General features: G+C 42.4%; 1 protein-coding gene across 10 annotated transcripts in view; it reads right to left on the bottom strand.

Annotated features, from left to right (window-relative positions):
• Window positions 1-752: 752 nt before the first annotated feature.
• MITF (melanocyte inducing transcription factor) overlaps window positions 753-17,315 on the bottom strand; it is a 100,780-nt gene continuing 84,217 nt past the window's right edge. For 6 of the 10 annotated variants that reach the window (XM_005521990.3, XM_088061723.1, XM_014251717.2 and 3 more), the window contains 5 exons: window positions 11,776-11,893; window positions 9,186-9,260; window positions 8,091-8,166; window positions 6,793-6,940; window positions 753-4,716 (listed from right to left, as the gene is read on the bottom strand). In XM_005521990.3, coding sequence (XP_005522047.1) covers window positions 4,315-4,716; window positions 6,793-6,940; window positions 8,091-8,166; window positions 9,186-9,260; window positions 11,776-11,893 — 819 coding nt within the window. In that variant the 3' untranslated portion in view covers window positions 753-4,314. The remainder of the gene's footprint in view (window positions 4,717-6,792; window positions 6,941-8,090; window positions 8,167-9,185; window positions 9,261-11,775; window positions 11,894-17,315) is intronic. The other 4 variants (XM_005521991.3, XM_014251715.2, XM_014251712.2 and 1 more) reach the window with 1 other exon arrangement.

Genomic DNA, 17,315 nt, shown 5'->3' with positions numbered 1-17,315 from the left:
CCCCCTGAGACAACACTCAATAACCCCAATGCTGCTGCAGCAAGGTCCACACGGAGCAGGAACTCAATGCTGTGAGCACAGGAAGCAAAAGGCTGTTGAAGAACAAGACCAGAAGGGATGAGTTCACAGAGACAGGCAGAAATAATGGAGATGGGAAGACACAAGAGCGCAGCTGGTTCCTCACCAGGAGCAGCTGTTTGCACGTTGGCTGAGAGGAGGTTTGGGAGGAGTGAGCAGAGAGGGGATGGGGATCCTGCCATGCCCAGGTCAGCTGGAGAAGGGGGTGAGGTGCTCCCATGTGGCAGTGCTGGGGACAGATGACCTTGCAGGAGTGACAGCAGGGCAAAGGGGGGCTGCTACCCCGAGGCCTCACAGGGCACCTGATGAGCTGCAAGGGGCAGGGAGGGACAGAGGCAAATGACAAGAGCTCACGGGAAGGGAGAAAGGCAATGACATTTTTCCACATTCACCTGTTTCATTCCTTACCCTGGGGACTGTGAGCTCTGGGTCTTTCCACTTTGGCACGTATTTGCAAAGCCCAGGTGGGGTCTGGTCTGGAGCTTCATTCACCTGTGCAACTGACACACAAAACACAGCTGGACAGCTCTGGTGGAACCAAGGATGCCGAACAACACCGGGTCAGGGACATGGACACATCCATGGCCAAATCACAGACAGAAGCACTGCAGGGACTTCAAATGCACAGGAAAACAAGATCCACTCACATGGAAAACGAGTGACTTACACAGATGTATGTGAAAAACCAAATGCTTTAATCCATCTATCAAGAACAACAGTTCAAATTATTTCATTGGATACATTAATATTGATCCATAATTTACAGTGCTATGGACCATACACAAATTATTGCTGCAGTCAACAGCAGATGAATATCAACATTACAGTACCAAGCATCATAGCAAGAGGCAGTAATTAATGTCACTTTTTCAAGAAATATAGGTATTTATACTATTATCAACATCAGCTTCCCCCCCAGTGCATTTTATGTCAAACAACATAAATGTAAGTGCATTATTTTGTGCTTTGTGCTTTCCTTATGTACCTTCTTTTTGCTTTTACAGGTTGCAAGAGTTAAATATTGCTTTATAGGCCAAAAGCAGTAAGAACTTCATGGTACTCTGCACATCCCTGCCTATTGCATGGCTTTGGCAAAGTGAGAATTGGTCAGTTCCCCATCCACCTGCTCAGGGAAGCCACCGCTGCCCAGCGTCACCGTCACCAGACCGGGCAACAACTTCTGTCCATCTCACTCCACCCAGCCCATGCCAAACCCTGCCTGTGACTGCTGCCTCTGTCCTCTGCCACCAACCCCTGCAAAACGTCACAGCCACACCCTCCTCCATGCTCAAACAGGCAAAGGCACCTCCCCTTAGCACCCACTGGGGGTCTGGGTCTCCTAGAGGCGTCCCCACCGCAGTGTCACCATTCCAAGGGTGGGCAGGCTCAGAGGAGGGCTGTAACCTAAAGAAACACGGGGGAAAGAGTGGCATGGACAAGTTAATGTGTTACCCCAGAAAACACAAGATATAGGAGCACACAACACAGCTGCTGCGGCCACAGAGACTCCTGCCAAGGAATCCAGCTCTTGATGGAATGGTTGGCCTTGAATCCTAACTCACCTCCACACAGCATGTAGCCAAAAATCAGAAGTCATGGCTGTCAGTGAGTACCAGTGGTTTCACGTGAGCTTGAAAAATATTCATATACCACAGTCCAGACTCGAATTTCTGAATGCCCGGGGCAGGCACCAAAGCGAAAGCCTCACTCAATACATTCAGTGGTTCTCAGTTACTACACTCCAACACGCACACCCTGATTTGTTGTACCAACGCTGCAGAGCTGCCCCGTTTTCTGGGGAGGGGCAACACAGCCCTGTGTTACAGCTACAAGCAATTCCTACAGCCCAAATTTCCCTGTCACCCCAGCCAAAGAGCAGCACCAGAAGCCTGTACCCCCATACTTGACCAGGAGCTGCCATGCAGGGGCTGGGCATTTCCTGCTCCAGGACCACGGTGACCCCAGCACATCCTGCAGCCTCCTGGGTCCTGCCTGGGCCAGAGCTTCTCCACCCTAGGAAAGACATATTCCCAAAAGGGAATTGGTGAATGAGGGGAAGAGGCATCTTAACAACCCAACTCCAGCTCCTCTTTCAAAAACTGTAAAAGAAAGGAAAAAAGCCACGACCCCGTGGTTGCATCAATGCTAACACATCGCTGGCGGCTCAAGCGGGAAGGGAGGGCTGGACACAGCCACGGGAAGAGTGACAGGAACACAGACCCCGAGTTCCACAGCCCTGCTGAGCCAGAGCCCCCTGTGCTGGAGCACAGGTGCCAGACAGGACACATCAGGAGCCCCCCCCCGGGGAAATGGCTGGGAGAGGGCTCAGCGAGCTGCGCCAGGGGAACTCCCACCACCATCCCCAGCCACCCCATCCCAGTTCACATTTGGTTTCTGAACACTACCTGCTGAACCCAAGGTTTCCTTGGAAAGCCGGCCAAACTGGCACTCAAGTAACTCACCGTTGCACTCATCCTATATAATTTCCAGTGTAGCACAAAGGAGAAAGGGAAGCTCTGGTTTTCTATCCGTAGGCACCATGCTAACCTCAACGCCCTACACACCACCACCCTAAAGCTCTGTCTACGCCACACTTCAGTCAGTGCTAGTCAAGGAAGACTACAACTAGAGTTTAAGGCACTTCATTCTGAACGAGCTACGCCTGCCAGTCAGCTGTAGGCTGCCCTGGAGAATTCCATTCCCTCTGTCTAGCTCGGAACACCACCTGTCACCTCCGTGGAACACCTAGGCTGGATATAATACAAGGAAAACTACCGTTATTGCATAGGACTACACTTGAGTAGATAATGCACCCAACTACTTTTACAACATGGTTGCATGTTAAAAATTAATAACATTGTTATCAAGTAACAGTTATTTGCAGATACAGTAATTTACTCTTTTTTTTTTGTTGTTTTTTTTTTTTCTCTTACGTCAGCTCCAGTGCTGAAATAGAACACGAATTGCTCTAACGGGTATATTAACTACATAGTTATGTTTCCAAGCATATTACTACTTTTTTTCTGTATCACTAAAAATAAATATGTAAGTTCAGTTTCTCTACAGAGTTGTTTTATTACCTAATCTAAATTTTTACTCTACCTTAAATGCGTTTAAAAACATTTTCAAAGTGAGACTGTAATATACAAAATATTCTCAAAATCTCTCTTAAAACACAGAACCCTGCATAAAAGCTTCCTTTCAAGTGTTTACAAAGAACGCAGAAAACTTCCAATGAGTTTTAAAAATGTCAAAAAATCGCTGCAATATTAAGAGGCAAAAATCTTACAAATGAAATACAAATAAATTTAAAACAAAAAGTTGAGGATAACTAAGGAATCCATGCAAATCAAAAGAAACTGTACAATGTAATTAAAAAAAAGAAAATGAGAAAGCCAATTAGATATGTACAACATAATGTGCCCAGCTGATAATATGCATATTTTTTTTTGTCCCGAGAGTGTATCCCAATTTACAGTGCTCCTGCTTGGTTTGCCATTGACAAAGCCATCCACGTGTGTCACGAAACAAAATAAAAATTTAAGAGGAAAAACTTGAACCATGATCAAACGGAAAACCCAGATCAGCTCAGAGTAAAATTAAACAACACTCTGAGACACTCACATCTCCCTGCAGTTTCAGCAACAGCATTTTATATCACAATCAACACAATCAGGATGTCTTAACACTTGGGTTTAGTTTGTTTTCTGAGTGAAGTTGTGTGGGTATTTTCCCTAAACACTTGTCATGTAAGACCAACATTTGAGGGACACTGTATCTTTAAGGCAGCACTATTCAATTAATACAATTACAAGTTGGACTTTTTGTTGTTGTTGTTTCTTTACATTCTTAAACTTTACATTTTGTTTCCAAGTAAATAGGTTGCATTTACAATCCTACAATTGCCCCCTCCCCCCAGTAGAAACAGACTCTTCATCTGTAATTCTATTGCTTTGAGTAGATTTGACCAGTTCAAAGTTCTTGGCGAATCCAGTTCAGAGATTCTGTACATATGCTGTACAATATTTTGGAGGCATTGGTAGTTTTAAAATAGAATATACAAGTTTCTTCACAAAAATTCTAAAAAAAATCCTATATATATAATATATACACACACGCACACACACTGATGAAGCACAAGGGGGGGAAAAAAAATCAAAAAATTCTACAAAAGGTAAATTATTTCATCTACTGATCAAGAACCAAAGCAGTTTATGAAAGGTGTGCCAACAGATGCTAACAAGCATGGTCAGTGTCCTCCATGCTCACGCTGCTCCGCCTGCTACTCGTCTTTGACGCCCCAGGAGACACAGAGGAGAGTAGTGGGTCAGTCACTCCCACGGGGGAGAGGGTATCGTCCATCAGGATATCTTCCAGTTTGGATCCCATTTTGGCAGGAACACCGTAAGTGCCAGCTGGTTCAGTCACGTTTCCCAGGTTGTCACTGAAGGTGATGGTGCCGTCAGTCAGGTCCAGGGTGGTGGTGCAGGACAGGTCTGTGTGGTGTGGCATCATGTCTTGGCTGCAGTTGTCCAGCACAGGCTCCTGTTTGATGACCCTGTTGACCATGTCAGGGGAGCAAAGGCCTGTAGATGGGACAAGGGACAGTCCGTGTGCCCGGGCTTGCATCTCAAGTTCCTGTGAAGGAGAATAACAGGCAAATTAAAAGAAAATCTGCAAGTAAAATCTGTCATCTTATGCTCGTCTTGCGGCTTCCAGTTTCCTTCTCCTGCACACATTTCCTCCCCTTCCCATAGTGACAAGTGCTTGTACCTTGCACACTCCAGCCCTGCAGATTTGCACCTGAACAGCAAAGTCTTGAAGAGGTGGGTGAACACCATCCCACACAGGCCCTTCACACTCCTCCTCAGCACCTACACCAGAGCCAAAACCCAGCACCCTGCAGCACAGACCTGTTCCCCTCAGGCTTCTTCTCAAACCAGTGCCAGGATAGGCAGGTTTGGCATCAGGTAGGGTGAGGAAAACATTTAAAAATAGGGGAAAAAAAAAAAAAAAAAAAAGAAATAGCACAAGCATGTGTTTAGCAATTTTCAAAAAGTCATATGTGAAGGCACAGCATGTCTATGTGATCCTTATCAACCCCTGCTGGGACTCTGGAGGGGACATTTCTCACTCTACAAGTCTGGCAGAGCTGGAAGAGGTCAATCAAAACTGAGCAACAACACTATTCCTGTGCAGGAAAATCACAAGGAAGTCACAGGAAGGTTTCAGACTTCACACAGAGCCAGGATTCTTCAAATTTCCATGGAAAGTTTAAATCCCACCTTCACATTTAATCATACAGAAATGCCCTCTCACAAATACATCAGTAAAAGAGATGTTTTGCTTCTACTTCTTCATTATATTAGGCAATCACAATCTCTGTTGTGATTGTGCTGTTTCTGGATATTCCTGTCACTGAGGCTGATTATTACCCTTTTCCATCATTTCCAGGCTAAAACGAGCTTGTGGCACACTGCAAGATCAGAGGAAGGTGGAATGAGCAAGCACTTCTTCCATCAGCTAATGTGCCAGAATCAGGAGTTCCTTATTCCATGCTTAATCAGAATCAACACAAAAAGGGAAAATACTCGAGGTTATTTGCTTCCAGATGTATTGCCAGTTATTCAAGGGTCTGGGTTTTATGGCATTTTGATTCAAGGAGCCAGAGCAGTTGGGTAATACAAAGCAAGATGAAAGATGTTAAAAAAGTGATCTCACTTAGCTTTGAAACACCACTGCTTGATGCTGCTCTGCAAAAGGCTTCTGTGTTTTTATCATCTCACTCTAGCAGCAGATTGCTCAACCAAGTACAAAACTGTGCTGAGGCTCAACTCGGCCTGTTCTATTTTAAAGCTGTTTACTTCCACGCTTGACTCTCAGGTATTTGCAGCTTCATTATCTCCCTGGTGGATTATCTGGGTTGTTGAGGGGTCTCCTGGCAGGCAACAGCTGCATGCAGAGCTCAGCTGCTCGTGCTGCAGGAGAGCAGCAACACGAGGATATCTGGGATATCGCTCTCTCCACGTTAGGTGATCTTACACCCAATTCTGGTACACTTCTTTAATTACCCTTCTATGGAGAGGGGTGGCTATCCAGAAAAAAAAACCCTGTGTTGGCTTCAAGGTTAAGGTTTCCTATCCAGCTTGAGGTGAAGACAAAGGAATTAGTTAGAGAAATGGAGTTTTCACCCTTAAATTTCTGTGTAGCTCAGAACACTGGGAACCTGAATCTAACAAGGCAACAACCCACAGAGAAAACATATTCATGCCACCTACTGCTTTTCAGTGCTGAGGAGAACTGTTGTACAGTTCTACAGACTTCAAGCAGCAGGGAAGACTCCCAAACAGCTGAACTTAATTTCATGACTATCAACAACGACACGATACATGAAGTCCCAATGTCTCAGGCCTGGCAAACAGAAGAATGTATTACCATATAAATCTTTTTGATGGTATGGTTTGGAACTAGCATTGGCCACGGTAGAACAAAAGCAGACCACTCAGAAGTGCTTTTACTAGAGTGTTAGGATTCTATTTTATTTTTTTTTTTTACCTAAGATATCTTTGTCCTTTCTGGAAAAATCTCTGCACTCAGCACTACCCACCATTACTTTAAATGCTGGTTCCTTCTAACCCACACCCCACGAGTCACCACTATTTGGAATCACACACTGCAACACCAGGAGCATTTGCAGCTCATGTCTCAGCAAACCTGTATTCTGAGCAGCAGGTGCCTGTTGGCATGTTCCAGCTTCTTCTGCCTGTTCTCCAGCTCCTTGGTGCGCTGCTGTTCCCTCTGCAGCTTGCGGATGTAATCCACCGATGCCTTCAGAATCGTGCCCTTGTTCCAGCGCATGTCGCTTTGGAACAACACAGAAGGACAAGGTAAGGCTCTGTTTCACAGCTGTTCCCTTCATACCTGCACCTGTGACTGCACCTTATCCAGACATAACACCCAGCTGCTATTTATTCCGAGTTTGTGGATACAGAAGGCGTTTGCAGTGCACTAGAGGGGGCTGGAGCCCTTTGCTTCAGAGACAGAGAGAGGCTGCTGCATCACCATCTCCTCACATCATCTTACTTTCTCTAAACAGGCAAAAGACACCTTCCAGCAGACTGTCAGCACAAAGATCCACCTGTCCTACACTCAGTAGGTTGTACTGAGACAAGTTGTCTTGGTGGCCTTGGAGGAGGCTGCAGAGCCTCTCAGCAGAGAAGCTGTGAAGCTGCTCCATGAGCAAGTGCCTCAAAACACTGGAAAATCTCCCCAAAATCATCATGGGGCATTGATTCAGATTTAAGTGGACTTTCAAACTCCAGAGCAAGAAAGATTCCTTGCCACTGAATCAGCACTGGGAGAGTGTAAATACAAGCTAAAAGCAGTAAAATCATTGTAGAATTATCGTAAAGAACATCTGGGAAATTACAACAAACACTGACAAATTATCAGTGAACAAGCACACAGTTACACTCTTTATTTTCCTTCTTTCTTCCCTTGGAGGGAAGGGGAATGTGATGGCCTTCAAGGCTTCAAAAAAATCTTCACTCTACCCATCTCCAGCAATTCAAAGTATCACAACTACTCTCCAGATAAACTGCCCTCTGTTTTCACTAAAACAGGGACCAGTTCTGTCTTGTCAAGCTGAAACATCTAATTAATTTTAAAAATCATTTAGCAAGACATGCAACCATCTAAGCAGCCAGACCAGCATAAGGTCTCCCATCCTCACAACTCTGCCTCTGGTAAGGCAGTCAGTCACTTCCAGCACCAAGCCCAGCTTTGAGACAAAAATCAGAATTAATACAAACACAAGCAGGTTCCAAAAGGGGAAAAATGAACGCCTCAAAAAAATCTTCAAAAAAAATAATGGACCCTTTCTGCCATCAAAGAGTGCTAAGAGCAAATAGAAAACATTGGAATTTTGGGGGGAAGTTTTGTAAATTCTCATTCTCCCCTGGGATTATTTCACCTCCTCCCTCCCACAGTCTCCCTGGGCACGTTGTACTTACGGGTCATTTGACTTGGGTATCAAGGTGCCCAGTTCTTTTATACGATCATTAATATTAAATCTTCTTCTTCGTTCAACTTTAGGAAAAACAGCACAAATGTTACAAGTAATATTCACAATTAATTACAACTTATCAAGTGTTTTATCAAAGATTTCTTTAAGCACTACTGAAATGTTTGCCTGAAGCTTAAAATCCAGTGATAATTTATTTTGCTCTCCTACACACAAGCACACTAAGACTGAAGTTCTGTCTGTACTGTAAATTTTGGGACTGCTGAAGTTGCAAAGTCTAAGACTAAATATCAGAATGACTGAAAAGCAAACATTTTTCTAGGGATAAGCACCCCAGACAAATTAAAGAGATGAATATTTAGATATTCGGACTATAATTTCTTTACTCAAGGAAATCCAAGACAGAAAAAGGGACAAAAGGCACAATCTGTTTTTTAAAGTAGTCCTTCATGTGTAACACTTTGAGGATCCAAAAGTCAAATTTAAATACCAATTTTCCTGCATTACCTTTTCATGCTATGGAAAAGGCTTCTGAGTGGCTCAAGGCATGAAACGGTTCCTTTTTTCTACTACTATAAAGTATAAAAAGATAAGTTATGGATCCTTAAATCATAAGATGCTCATTATTTTAAAATGTTTTTTTTTCCAACTTGGAAATGCAAGTTCCATTCAAAAATGAAATTTATAAAATTGCCATACTGAGGACCCACACTATTGTTTAAAGTCACAAATCGACCACATATCTAATATTTTTTAAAAAATTAAAATTATAAAATCAAAATTGTGCAAGGTGGATTTGTTAAAAGCAATTGGGTCACATGTTGAACCCAGCAATTTCATTGATAATAACCACTCATTCACTTGATTTATTGAAAATAAATAAATATGGAGTTAAAATTTAATAGCAGATTTAAGGACACATTTCACATGAATTTGAGGTATTTGATCTGTGGGCATAACACAATGATCTAGTGCTTTATACTACATGCAGTACCTCATCCAGACTTTAAACATCAGTATTTGAACACTCAATACACAAAATCATTCCAAGAATTGGTGCAAAATGTGAGGAACCAAAACTTACTCAAGTTGTGATTGTCTTTCTTTTGCCTCTCCTTAGCCAATGCTCTGGCTTCTGACTCTGTAGGAAAAATACATGCTGTGCATGTGAATGAGGTAATTAGAATTAAAATAATTCAATCACAGCCTTTCAGCCTGTGAAATATCTGCACAGGAAGACTGATGGATATTTGTCACACCAATCATTTCCCCCATTCCAAGGAGCAAGAAAGGCTTGTGGATGCCAAAACACAAGGCTGGGACTGAGCTTCACCTCTGCACCTGCAGAGCATCTCTTCCCACACTTCCCACAGTGACTCCCATGATGGGAATGTTTCCCACGGAGGCCCTGACTCAGCAAGGTATTTGAGGACAGCAAACTGCTGAAATCCAGCATACCTTCTCTCCTACGTCTGCACACGCATCCCAGGGAGCTGGACCTGAGGAACAGCATGCTTAGGGCATTGCTGCCTGCTCAGGATGTGACACAGGCCGGGCTCACAGGCTCTGCTCACCCAAAAATTAAGGCTACATCCTTCTGTGGCACGTGCACACACATCACCACCACATTCAAGGGATAACTCAAGTGACCTATTAAAAATAGTGTATTTTCCAGCTACACTAATTGTTCCTACTGTATGAAGAAAAAAAAAATCAACACCTTTCTTAGCCATCAACTTGGAAAACAATGCTTCTTGCTTTGGGAAAAGCAAAAAGGAAAGTAATGGCAGCCATGCTGCACAAAACTGTCTCCTCAACTCCTCAACTCAAGGTGCCCTTCATCTTACTCCAAACAATTACCTATTCTTTATTATTCTATTATTATTGCTATTATATTCTGGAATAATAATATCATTATCAACTTCAGGATGCAATAGTTCAGGCAACAGCACAACTAAGTATCTTCTTTTCAGTTCTCATTTGATCCTAAGCTTCTCAAACAATTTTAAGTATTTTATCTTTGCTCTACCCCTTTTTGTTTTTTTAAAAGGTGAGGTCCTTAATCCTGGCCCCATTGCATTCAAATCCCCAAACCAGCAAGTACTTTGCAGTTCCACAGAAAGTCAGTGAGGAGCAATGAGTGCATCATCTTTTATTACACATTCCATTGTCAAAATAATCCCTCACTGTAGCCAATAAGTTTTTTTCCTGTATTACTTTATTTTGATCACAAAAAGGCTCACCTAAATTAATTCTGTGTTCAGCTAAGTGTAGCATATAGACATTAAACTTAGTTCTGTTTTGATGCATTTGATGCATTGAGGACTTCCATAAGACCACTTCACTCACAATTTCCCCTCTCTTTCTGCCTTCTTGACCCGAAGTCTGACACAACCACCTGCAGCAAGTCCACCAGTCTCCATATCCAAGTTGGGCTGGGTTTGCAGCCCCTGGAACTTTCTATACTTGGGGCAACAAAACTGCCTGTAATGCAGAACTTTGAGTAGTTCTCCTCCCTTCACACCCTCCTCTTACACAGTTCCATCTCTGTTCAAGCTTTGCCTTTTCCTAGCAGCCAAAAATCATTTTGTGCTCTGTGTGTCTTTTTTTGGTGCCGAGTTCAAATTCTGTGCTGTCCTATAAATGCAAATATCCGCTGGCTCAGAGAGGTGGCATTTCCTCCTGGCCTATTAAAACTGCTCTGCTTAAACTAATTCCTGCCCAGAACCTGCTTTGCAACTGAGTCAGCTTGTGAGTTTTCACAACAGATACCCAGAAAGACGACAGACAAGAAAGAAACCAGGCCCCTACCCTACTGCATGGTCAGTGACTCTCTGCTGGGCTTAAGAACAGGCATTTCTGGGCAATAATCTGAGTTTTCCATCAGTTCTAGAGTGGATCTCCATTTGTTCAGCCTACAGACCACCATACCTTGTAGGTGTACCCTATGTGTGGTTATGTCCTTACAAGTGAGCAGAAATAAAAAATGTGCGAATATGAAACATATTATTTGCTTCAAACTATCTTGCTCCTGTACACATATGCTTGAGAAAAGAGGTTTTTAGTGTCCCACCCTCCTGCCCCTGCCTCCCACAGCTTGTTCAGAGCATTGCTGCAGGAACCAGCATAAAAATTTAAGGAACACTTCATCTTAATTTAGTAATGCATATTCATAGAATCATAGAATGGCTTGGGTAGGAAGGGACCTTAAAGATCATCAAATTCCAATCCCCCAAGTGCCTTATTCTACATTTTAAAAGATCTATATGCCCAGACTTCACATTATAACAGGTTATTTGTTTATTACTGCCCTCCCCTACTGAAGTAAAGTCCCAGTGTGTATCATTCCTTGACATGAATCCCACAGAGACTCCAGATGTGAGATTTTTAAAGTTTGCTGTTGACAGGGCAAGCAGTAAGCCCAAACTAGAAAACAGTTCTGGAAAAGAAGCATGGAAACTTCCTGGAACACAACACAGTGCAGGTGTGACTGTAACAATTAAGGACTTTTTATGAAGTGAATTTGTGACAGTGAATCCACACGCACCCACACATGAACACAGGCTGAACTGTTCACCCATATATTCTTTCTTACAACAGAAATTATGTCCAGTAGCACCTGAATTCAAAACAATGATACTATTACTCCAAGGCGGTATTTTAGATGTATTTACCTGTGAGCTCCCTTTTTATATTAGGAAGATTAGCTGGACATGAGTTGCTGATGTTTAGTCCTGGAGGAGGCATGCTTTGGTTGCCGTAAAGGTCAATCAAATTGCCAGACACAGGCAACTGGAAAAGATAAACAAGGAAAAGGATCATTTGGTTTGCTTTTATGAATGCCTTTGTACAGAAGAACAGAGCCAGGGTATGCTAAGTAAGCTGTGCTCTTTTCCATGTGCAAACAGAGACTGCAAGAAGGTCAGCAAAAGCCACAGATATTCATAGCAATGAGGGATAAAACATCTACACTGGGAAAACTCTGCTCTCACTCCTCTAAAGTATGCAGACTTAAAATATTAAGAGGTAATAGAAGAGGTAAAATGCTGATGATGTTGCTGCACTGTTGCTCCTTATTTTTCACTAAAACTATTACATCTATATCCCTAAAATTTCTCTCATATCTGAAAGAGCCCACAGAACTTTCCCAGAGAAACCCCCCACTTTTTCCAGGGATACGTGAGTGGAAGTACTTTTCAAGTTGTCACATGCTGGAGGAAGAACACTGTATTAATTAATCACATTTTTCATGTGATTTGAAAGCTACCTACACAGAAAACATTTCAGTTTACTTTGTTTTTTTGCCTTACATAACAAGAAAGCACACCAGTAGGAGGAAGATTATTTTTACAGTAAGTTTCCTCAATTACTTGTTCACTCTGCTGTGTTTATTTAGATATTTAAACAAGCAGATTTATTCAGAAATAGGACAGCATTTCAGCAAGATCTATCAAAGCTATCCCTTTATATTGAAACAGTTTTTACGAAGCTTGCAATTATCCTGAGTGGATATATTTTACCCATCTTTTATTTGGTTTTGAAAAGACTGGTATAAAACACTTTGGTATCTTATCTGAGTAGCAACACTTCTTATCATCACTGCTGCTAAGAAAACCAATCCCTCCAAGACACTGATCCTGCAGAGATTAGAGTAGGTATTAACTTTACACCCATGTAAATAATGCTGGTGAATACAATGCAGTGAGTCACAGCCAGGACTATTAAACTCCTACTGATGGGCCTTGCCAGACTGGGGCCTAAGAAAATTTCTCTGCCATATGGAAGCAGATGAAGCAGGAGTTGATATGTAAAGTACCACCAGCTACAAGCTATGCTGATAGTTGTTGAGAACAGATAGATAATGGCCAACAACAAAATCAAAGTCCCCTGACTCAAACTTTAAGACAGAGAAATAAATGTAACTAAAGTCTCACTGTCAATCTTATTTTAAAAAAATTTAAAAAAAAATAAAAAAAGGAAGCTCTAATAATGCTGCTCAGGTCACATCTGTGCTGGTTGTGACCTGCCCACATTAGTGTCAGGGTGACCACTCAATCTCACTGCTCTACAAGGCTGACCCTTGATGTCTTTGGGTCCCCCAAACACATCCCTGACACCGACATGGCGAGAGCGTCACACACTCTTCTGACTTGGATGTGCTCATCCTACTCATGCTCCTAAGCAAGGGGAGAGCACAAAGAGCTTGTTTGTAGCCCAAGGACTTGAAGTTCACAACCAGACATGTGAAATCTAATTAGGAACTTCATGGAATTTTGAAATAGAAAAGATTTTTTGTTAGAAAACTCGAAACTGGCATCTCAGAGCCTGGGTAAAGCTGCCAGGTTGTAATGAAATGTGGAGAACACAGAGCTGCTCTCCTTACTGCAAAATGGGCCCTGATTGTTACAACAGTTTGTGATTGATTTTTTTTCCCCCAAAGGTGTCAAACACTGAGGCAGGAGCAGTGTGAGCAATGATCACAAAAGAGGACAGAGAAGACAGGCAGCAACTGCTGAATGTGCACCAGCACATGGCTGCTAAAGGCTGTCCACAGGAATGCTTATCAGGGAAATTCACATTTTGGGGAGGGAGATGCCAACAGTCTCCAATTAAATCAGTGATCCACGAGCAAAGAGACTGACCAGCTTCTTTCTTTGACCACTTTCCCCAGCATCCAAACTCCACAGGTCAAAGACTCAGTTGAAACATTCTCCTACACACGGTCCACGGTCAGTGTGAGTCCCTGGAGGTCTCTTCTCCAGGCTGGCTGCAGGTCACATCTCTGGGACTAACTTACACTAATTCCTTTCAAACAAAAACATAAAGTGCATGCAACACTCTGGGCCATCTCACATAAAATACCTGCAGCTAGAACTAAGTTAAAATCAAGGCACATCCTCAGTTCACAATTTTATAACAGTTCCCAGAGGAATAAAATCAGTTGACTGAGGTAAACCCAATAATCATTAGTGCAGGGTTTAGGGAACTGGGAAAGGGCAGAGGACCCCTGTGCTGAGGGCACTGGTTTGAGATGCACAAGACAGAAGTGTGATCAGCACACAAGAGCAGCTACTAGCCTTAAATGGGGCCCAAAAAAAGCCCAAAAGGGGATTATTATGTGCCCATTGCAATGACACCTGAGAATTTATTTCAAATGCTTCTTATTTGAAGAAACTGGGAAAAAATACACATTGTTGGCAAACATTTCAGCTCTAAGACAGTCAAGCCTTTCAGCACCATCCTGAAGTACAAGATGGGGAAATGTCAAAACTTCCACAGCCATTTCATAGGGAAGATGGAGTCTCCAACTTTGAGAAAGATATGGAATTTTCTGGAGCTAAGGAAGCTCTTTCCCTGTCTTCTCCAAATTCTAGCATGTTTCCAACCTAAATATGGTTTTCCTTACAGCTTTCTTAGCTATTTCTGGCAAAGAAAGAATTTAAATACAGCATCAGCCAGATCATCCACCTTTACTCTTCCAAAAAGTAAATGAAGAGTGGCTTATGCCAGGTTTAGCATATTATCTCCATTGAAACAGCATGGTTGAAAATGCTTTCACTTGGGAGATTTCATATTTCAAGGTCTTGGCATCACAAATTGCACAAATGCACCAAGTAAAACAAATTTCAATCTTCCTATCACTTTGCATCTGCTTCTTTTTTTTTTCCCTAATAATGGCTTTTATATAACAGAAATTTGAAATATGGTAATTATGACTGCAGATTCATCACAGTGTACATTCATGGGAGTCTGAGGCTTTCATTTCTCCTCCACTACTCTAACAAAACAAGCACCCACATTCTGTCTAAAATCACTGAGACATCAGCTGTGTGATCAACAAGGCTGTTTCTAAGGTACCAGTACACACTGGAATGGGTTCTGCACTCCAGCTTGTGCAGCCCACAGCGCATTGTGATGTTCCCTGACCTACAAGCACACGCTCAGCAGCAGTCCCTGTAACAAAACTCCTCTGCTGAAGAGTTTAAATTCCACAAGAAAGTCACATTTAGAAGTGGAGCTGTCACACAGCTTTCCATGCCAGGCTCTGGCTGGAGTTGATTAGCTGGATGAATTAATTAATTGTCATCTCCACAAGAGCACTTTACACAGTACTCATTAATTCAATTACCAAGTGACATCTAGGCAGAAAACCTTCTCTATAAACTAGTGACCATTTTGTGATACTTTCCACCACAGATATTATTCCACCAAATACCAAAGTTGACAAAGACTCTCACAAGCAGTTGACTGCAACGGGCCATTTTCAATTCAAGGTACCTGGAAACTCCCTTAGCTTGCCCTGCACAGAAATCTCTGATTTTGCTTATCAATTAAGTACTGTTACCAACTGTAACAAACTGCTCCTTTTGTTCTTTGTTGGTTATGGAACAACAACTGCCTTTGTCACCAACTCAGCACAGCTATTTATAGGTTGTGTCTCTTTAGAGACCATTTCCTCTCTTGATTTCTCCTACCTCGACTTAGCTCAGTCTGTAGGCATTAATTCCTCATTAATAAAACATTGCGTGTTTTAAGAGCTAAGCCCTGCCTCAAAAGAAAAGTCTCTGGCTATAATTTCCACCTCATCAGGACTGGTACTAGGCTGATTAAGAAACTGAAATATGCTTTTTTCCCTCCAGTTACTTGAACTTCTCAGTAAAAAAGTCTTAATTTCACTGCTTCGTATCCTTATTTTTCAGACTTCACCACATAAAGTGGTAAAATTCTGAAGTTACACCGTAAATGTGGATCAGGCAGTCTTTACAAGGTTTCTTGCAATGCAGCAGGCACAGCAAAGCACAGGAGGGATGTAGACTACCCTAAACATTGACTACAGGGGCTCCTTGCCTAAAAGAGTGCAGAGTATCCTTCCATCCCTATGTGGAAGTAATGAGCCACTCTGGAGTCCCTGTGAAATGAGAAAAGAAGAAAGCATAAAAATATCCAAGCCCCTTCTGAATTTATGGGTCCCAATCCAATGGAACTTCAGAGAAGGGACTCCAGAAGAACCTCATTAATTAATTAATGGATCCCAATCCAACGGAACTTCAGAGAAGGGACTCCAGAAGAACCTCATCTCTCATTGAAAAAATAAAATTAAAAACTGAAAAACAGATAAACTTTTTGAAAGCTGTCTTTTGACAGTTTCTTGAGGTTTTCTCTCAAATTCGAGGACAGCTGCATTTTGCAAGTTATCTCAGATTAAAGGAAAATGTATTCTCAGTAGCAGGACCGTGCAGCTATTTCCCTGAGCGCTCAGAGGGCACTATTTAGAAAGGCAAGCTGGTGGGCCGCTGCCTGCGTCATCCACCACGTCTCTGACAGGGCTGTGGGAATCTGTGGGAGCACAGGACCGGGTTAACATGACATCAGACAACTACTGTCAGCAAATGTAAACCTGTGCCACAAAATCAGTGCTCTGTGGTAAGCTGTACGTTTTGGCACTAGATGAAACAGAAACAGATGCCAGCACTGGCAGACATCTACTCAGCCAGATCTAACAGCACTTAAGCCTAAGGCAAAAAATTCACTGGAGCTACCCTCCACAGAAGATCAAAATCAGATTATGCCAGAAATATGATTAAATTAATTCCCAAAGCAATGTGAACCAAACCAAAAGAGCCACTTGGAGAACACCTGCGCCGTCCCTCAGCGCTTTCTGCAGCTCTGTGTTCTTGGCTTTTATCACAGGCTTCCCACGTCCCCTGCCTTGTTCAGTTTTCAACCTCCTTTATTCCTTCCCTTTTGTTTGTTTGGAAGATTGCTTTTTAAATTTTTTCCTCTCCTGCTAAATTCTGTAACATCTAGATGGGGACTTCTCCCCACTTGAAATCAGGCAGAGACAAAGCTGTGATGTTAGGGATAACAGAAAAGTGTCTCTGGATACAGATGCTAACACATGGCATATAATTTCTTACTTGAATATGACAACATTCAGGAGCCTGGGATGCCAAAGGTTCCTTCTTTTTTGAAGCCAAAGATAAAGTCCATCACAATTTTCAGTAGCAGTGGGAATGAGCTACTACTGGTAGCAGAGTTTAATCCTCTGCTGCAATCCTCTCACCACTAACTTTGAAATAAGAAAAGCAAAATTGTCCTTTGTATTCTCTCAACCTGACTCGAGCTTGTCTTTTTAAATTCATGTTTTTAATTGCAACTGTATCACCTTAAGCTTCAAAGGGAAACTAATTATTCTCTGTGGAACAAAGCAGTA

Source organism: Pseudopodoces humilis, chromosome 13 (assembly GCF_049639895.1).
Source record: "Pseudopodoces humilis isolate 2021_Gansu_Grassland_sample_001 chromosome 13, ASM4963989v1, whole genome shotgun sequence".
In the NCBI taxonomy this organism is placed as follows: Eukaryota; Metazoa; Chordata; class Aves; order Passeriformes; family Paridae; genus Pseudopodoces; species Pseudopodoces humilis.
The sequence above is the reverse complement of the archived record's forward strand: the minus strand, read 5'-3'. Positions and strand labels throughout refer to the sequence as shown.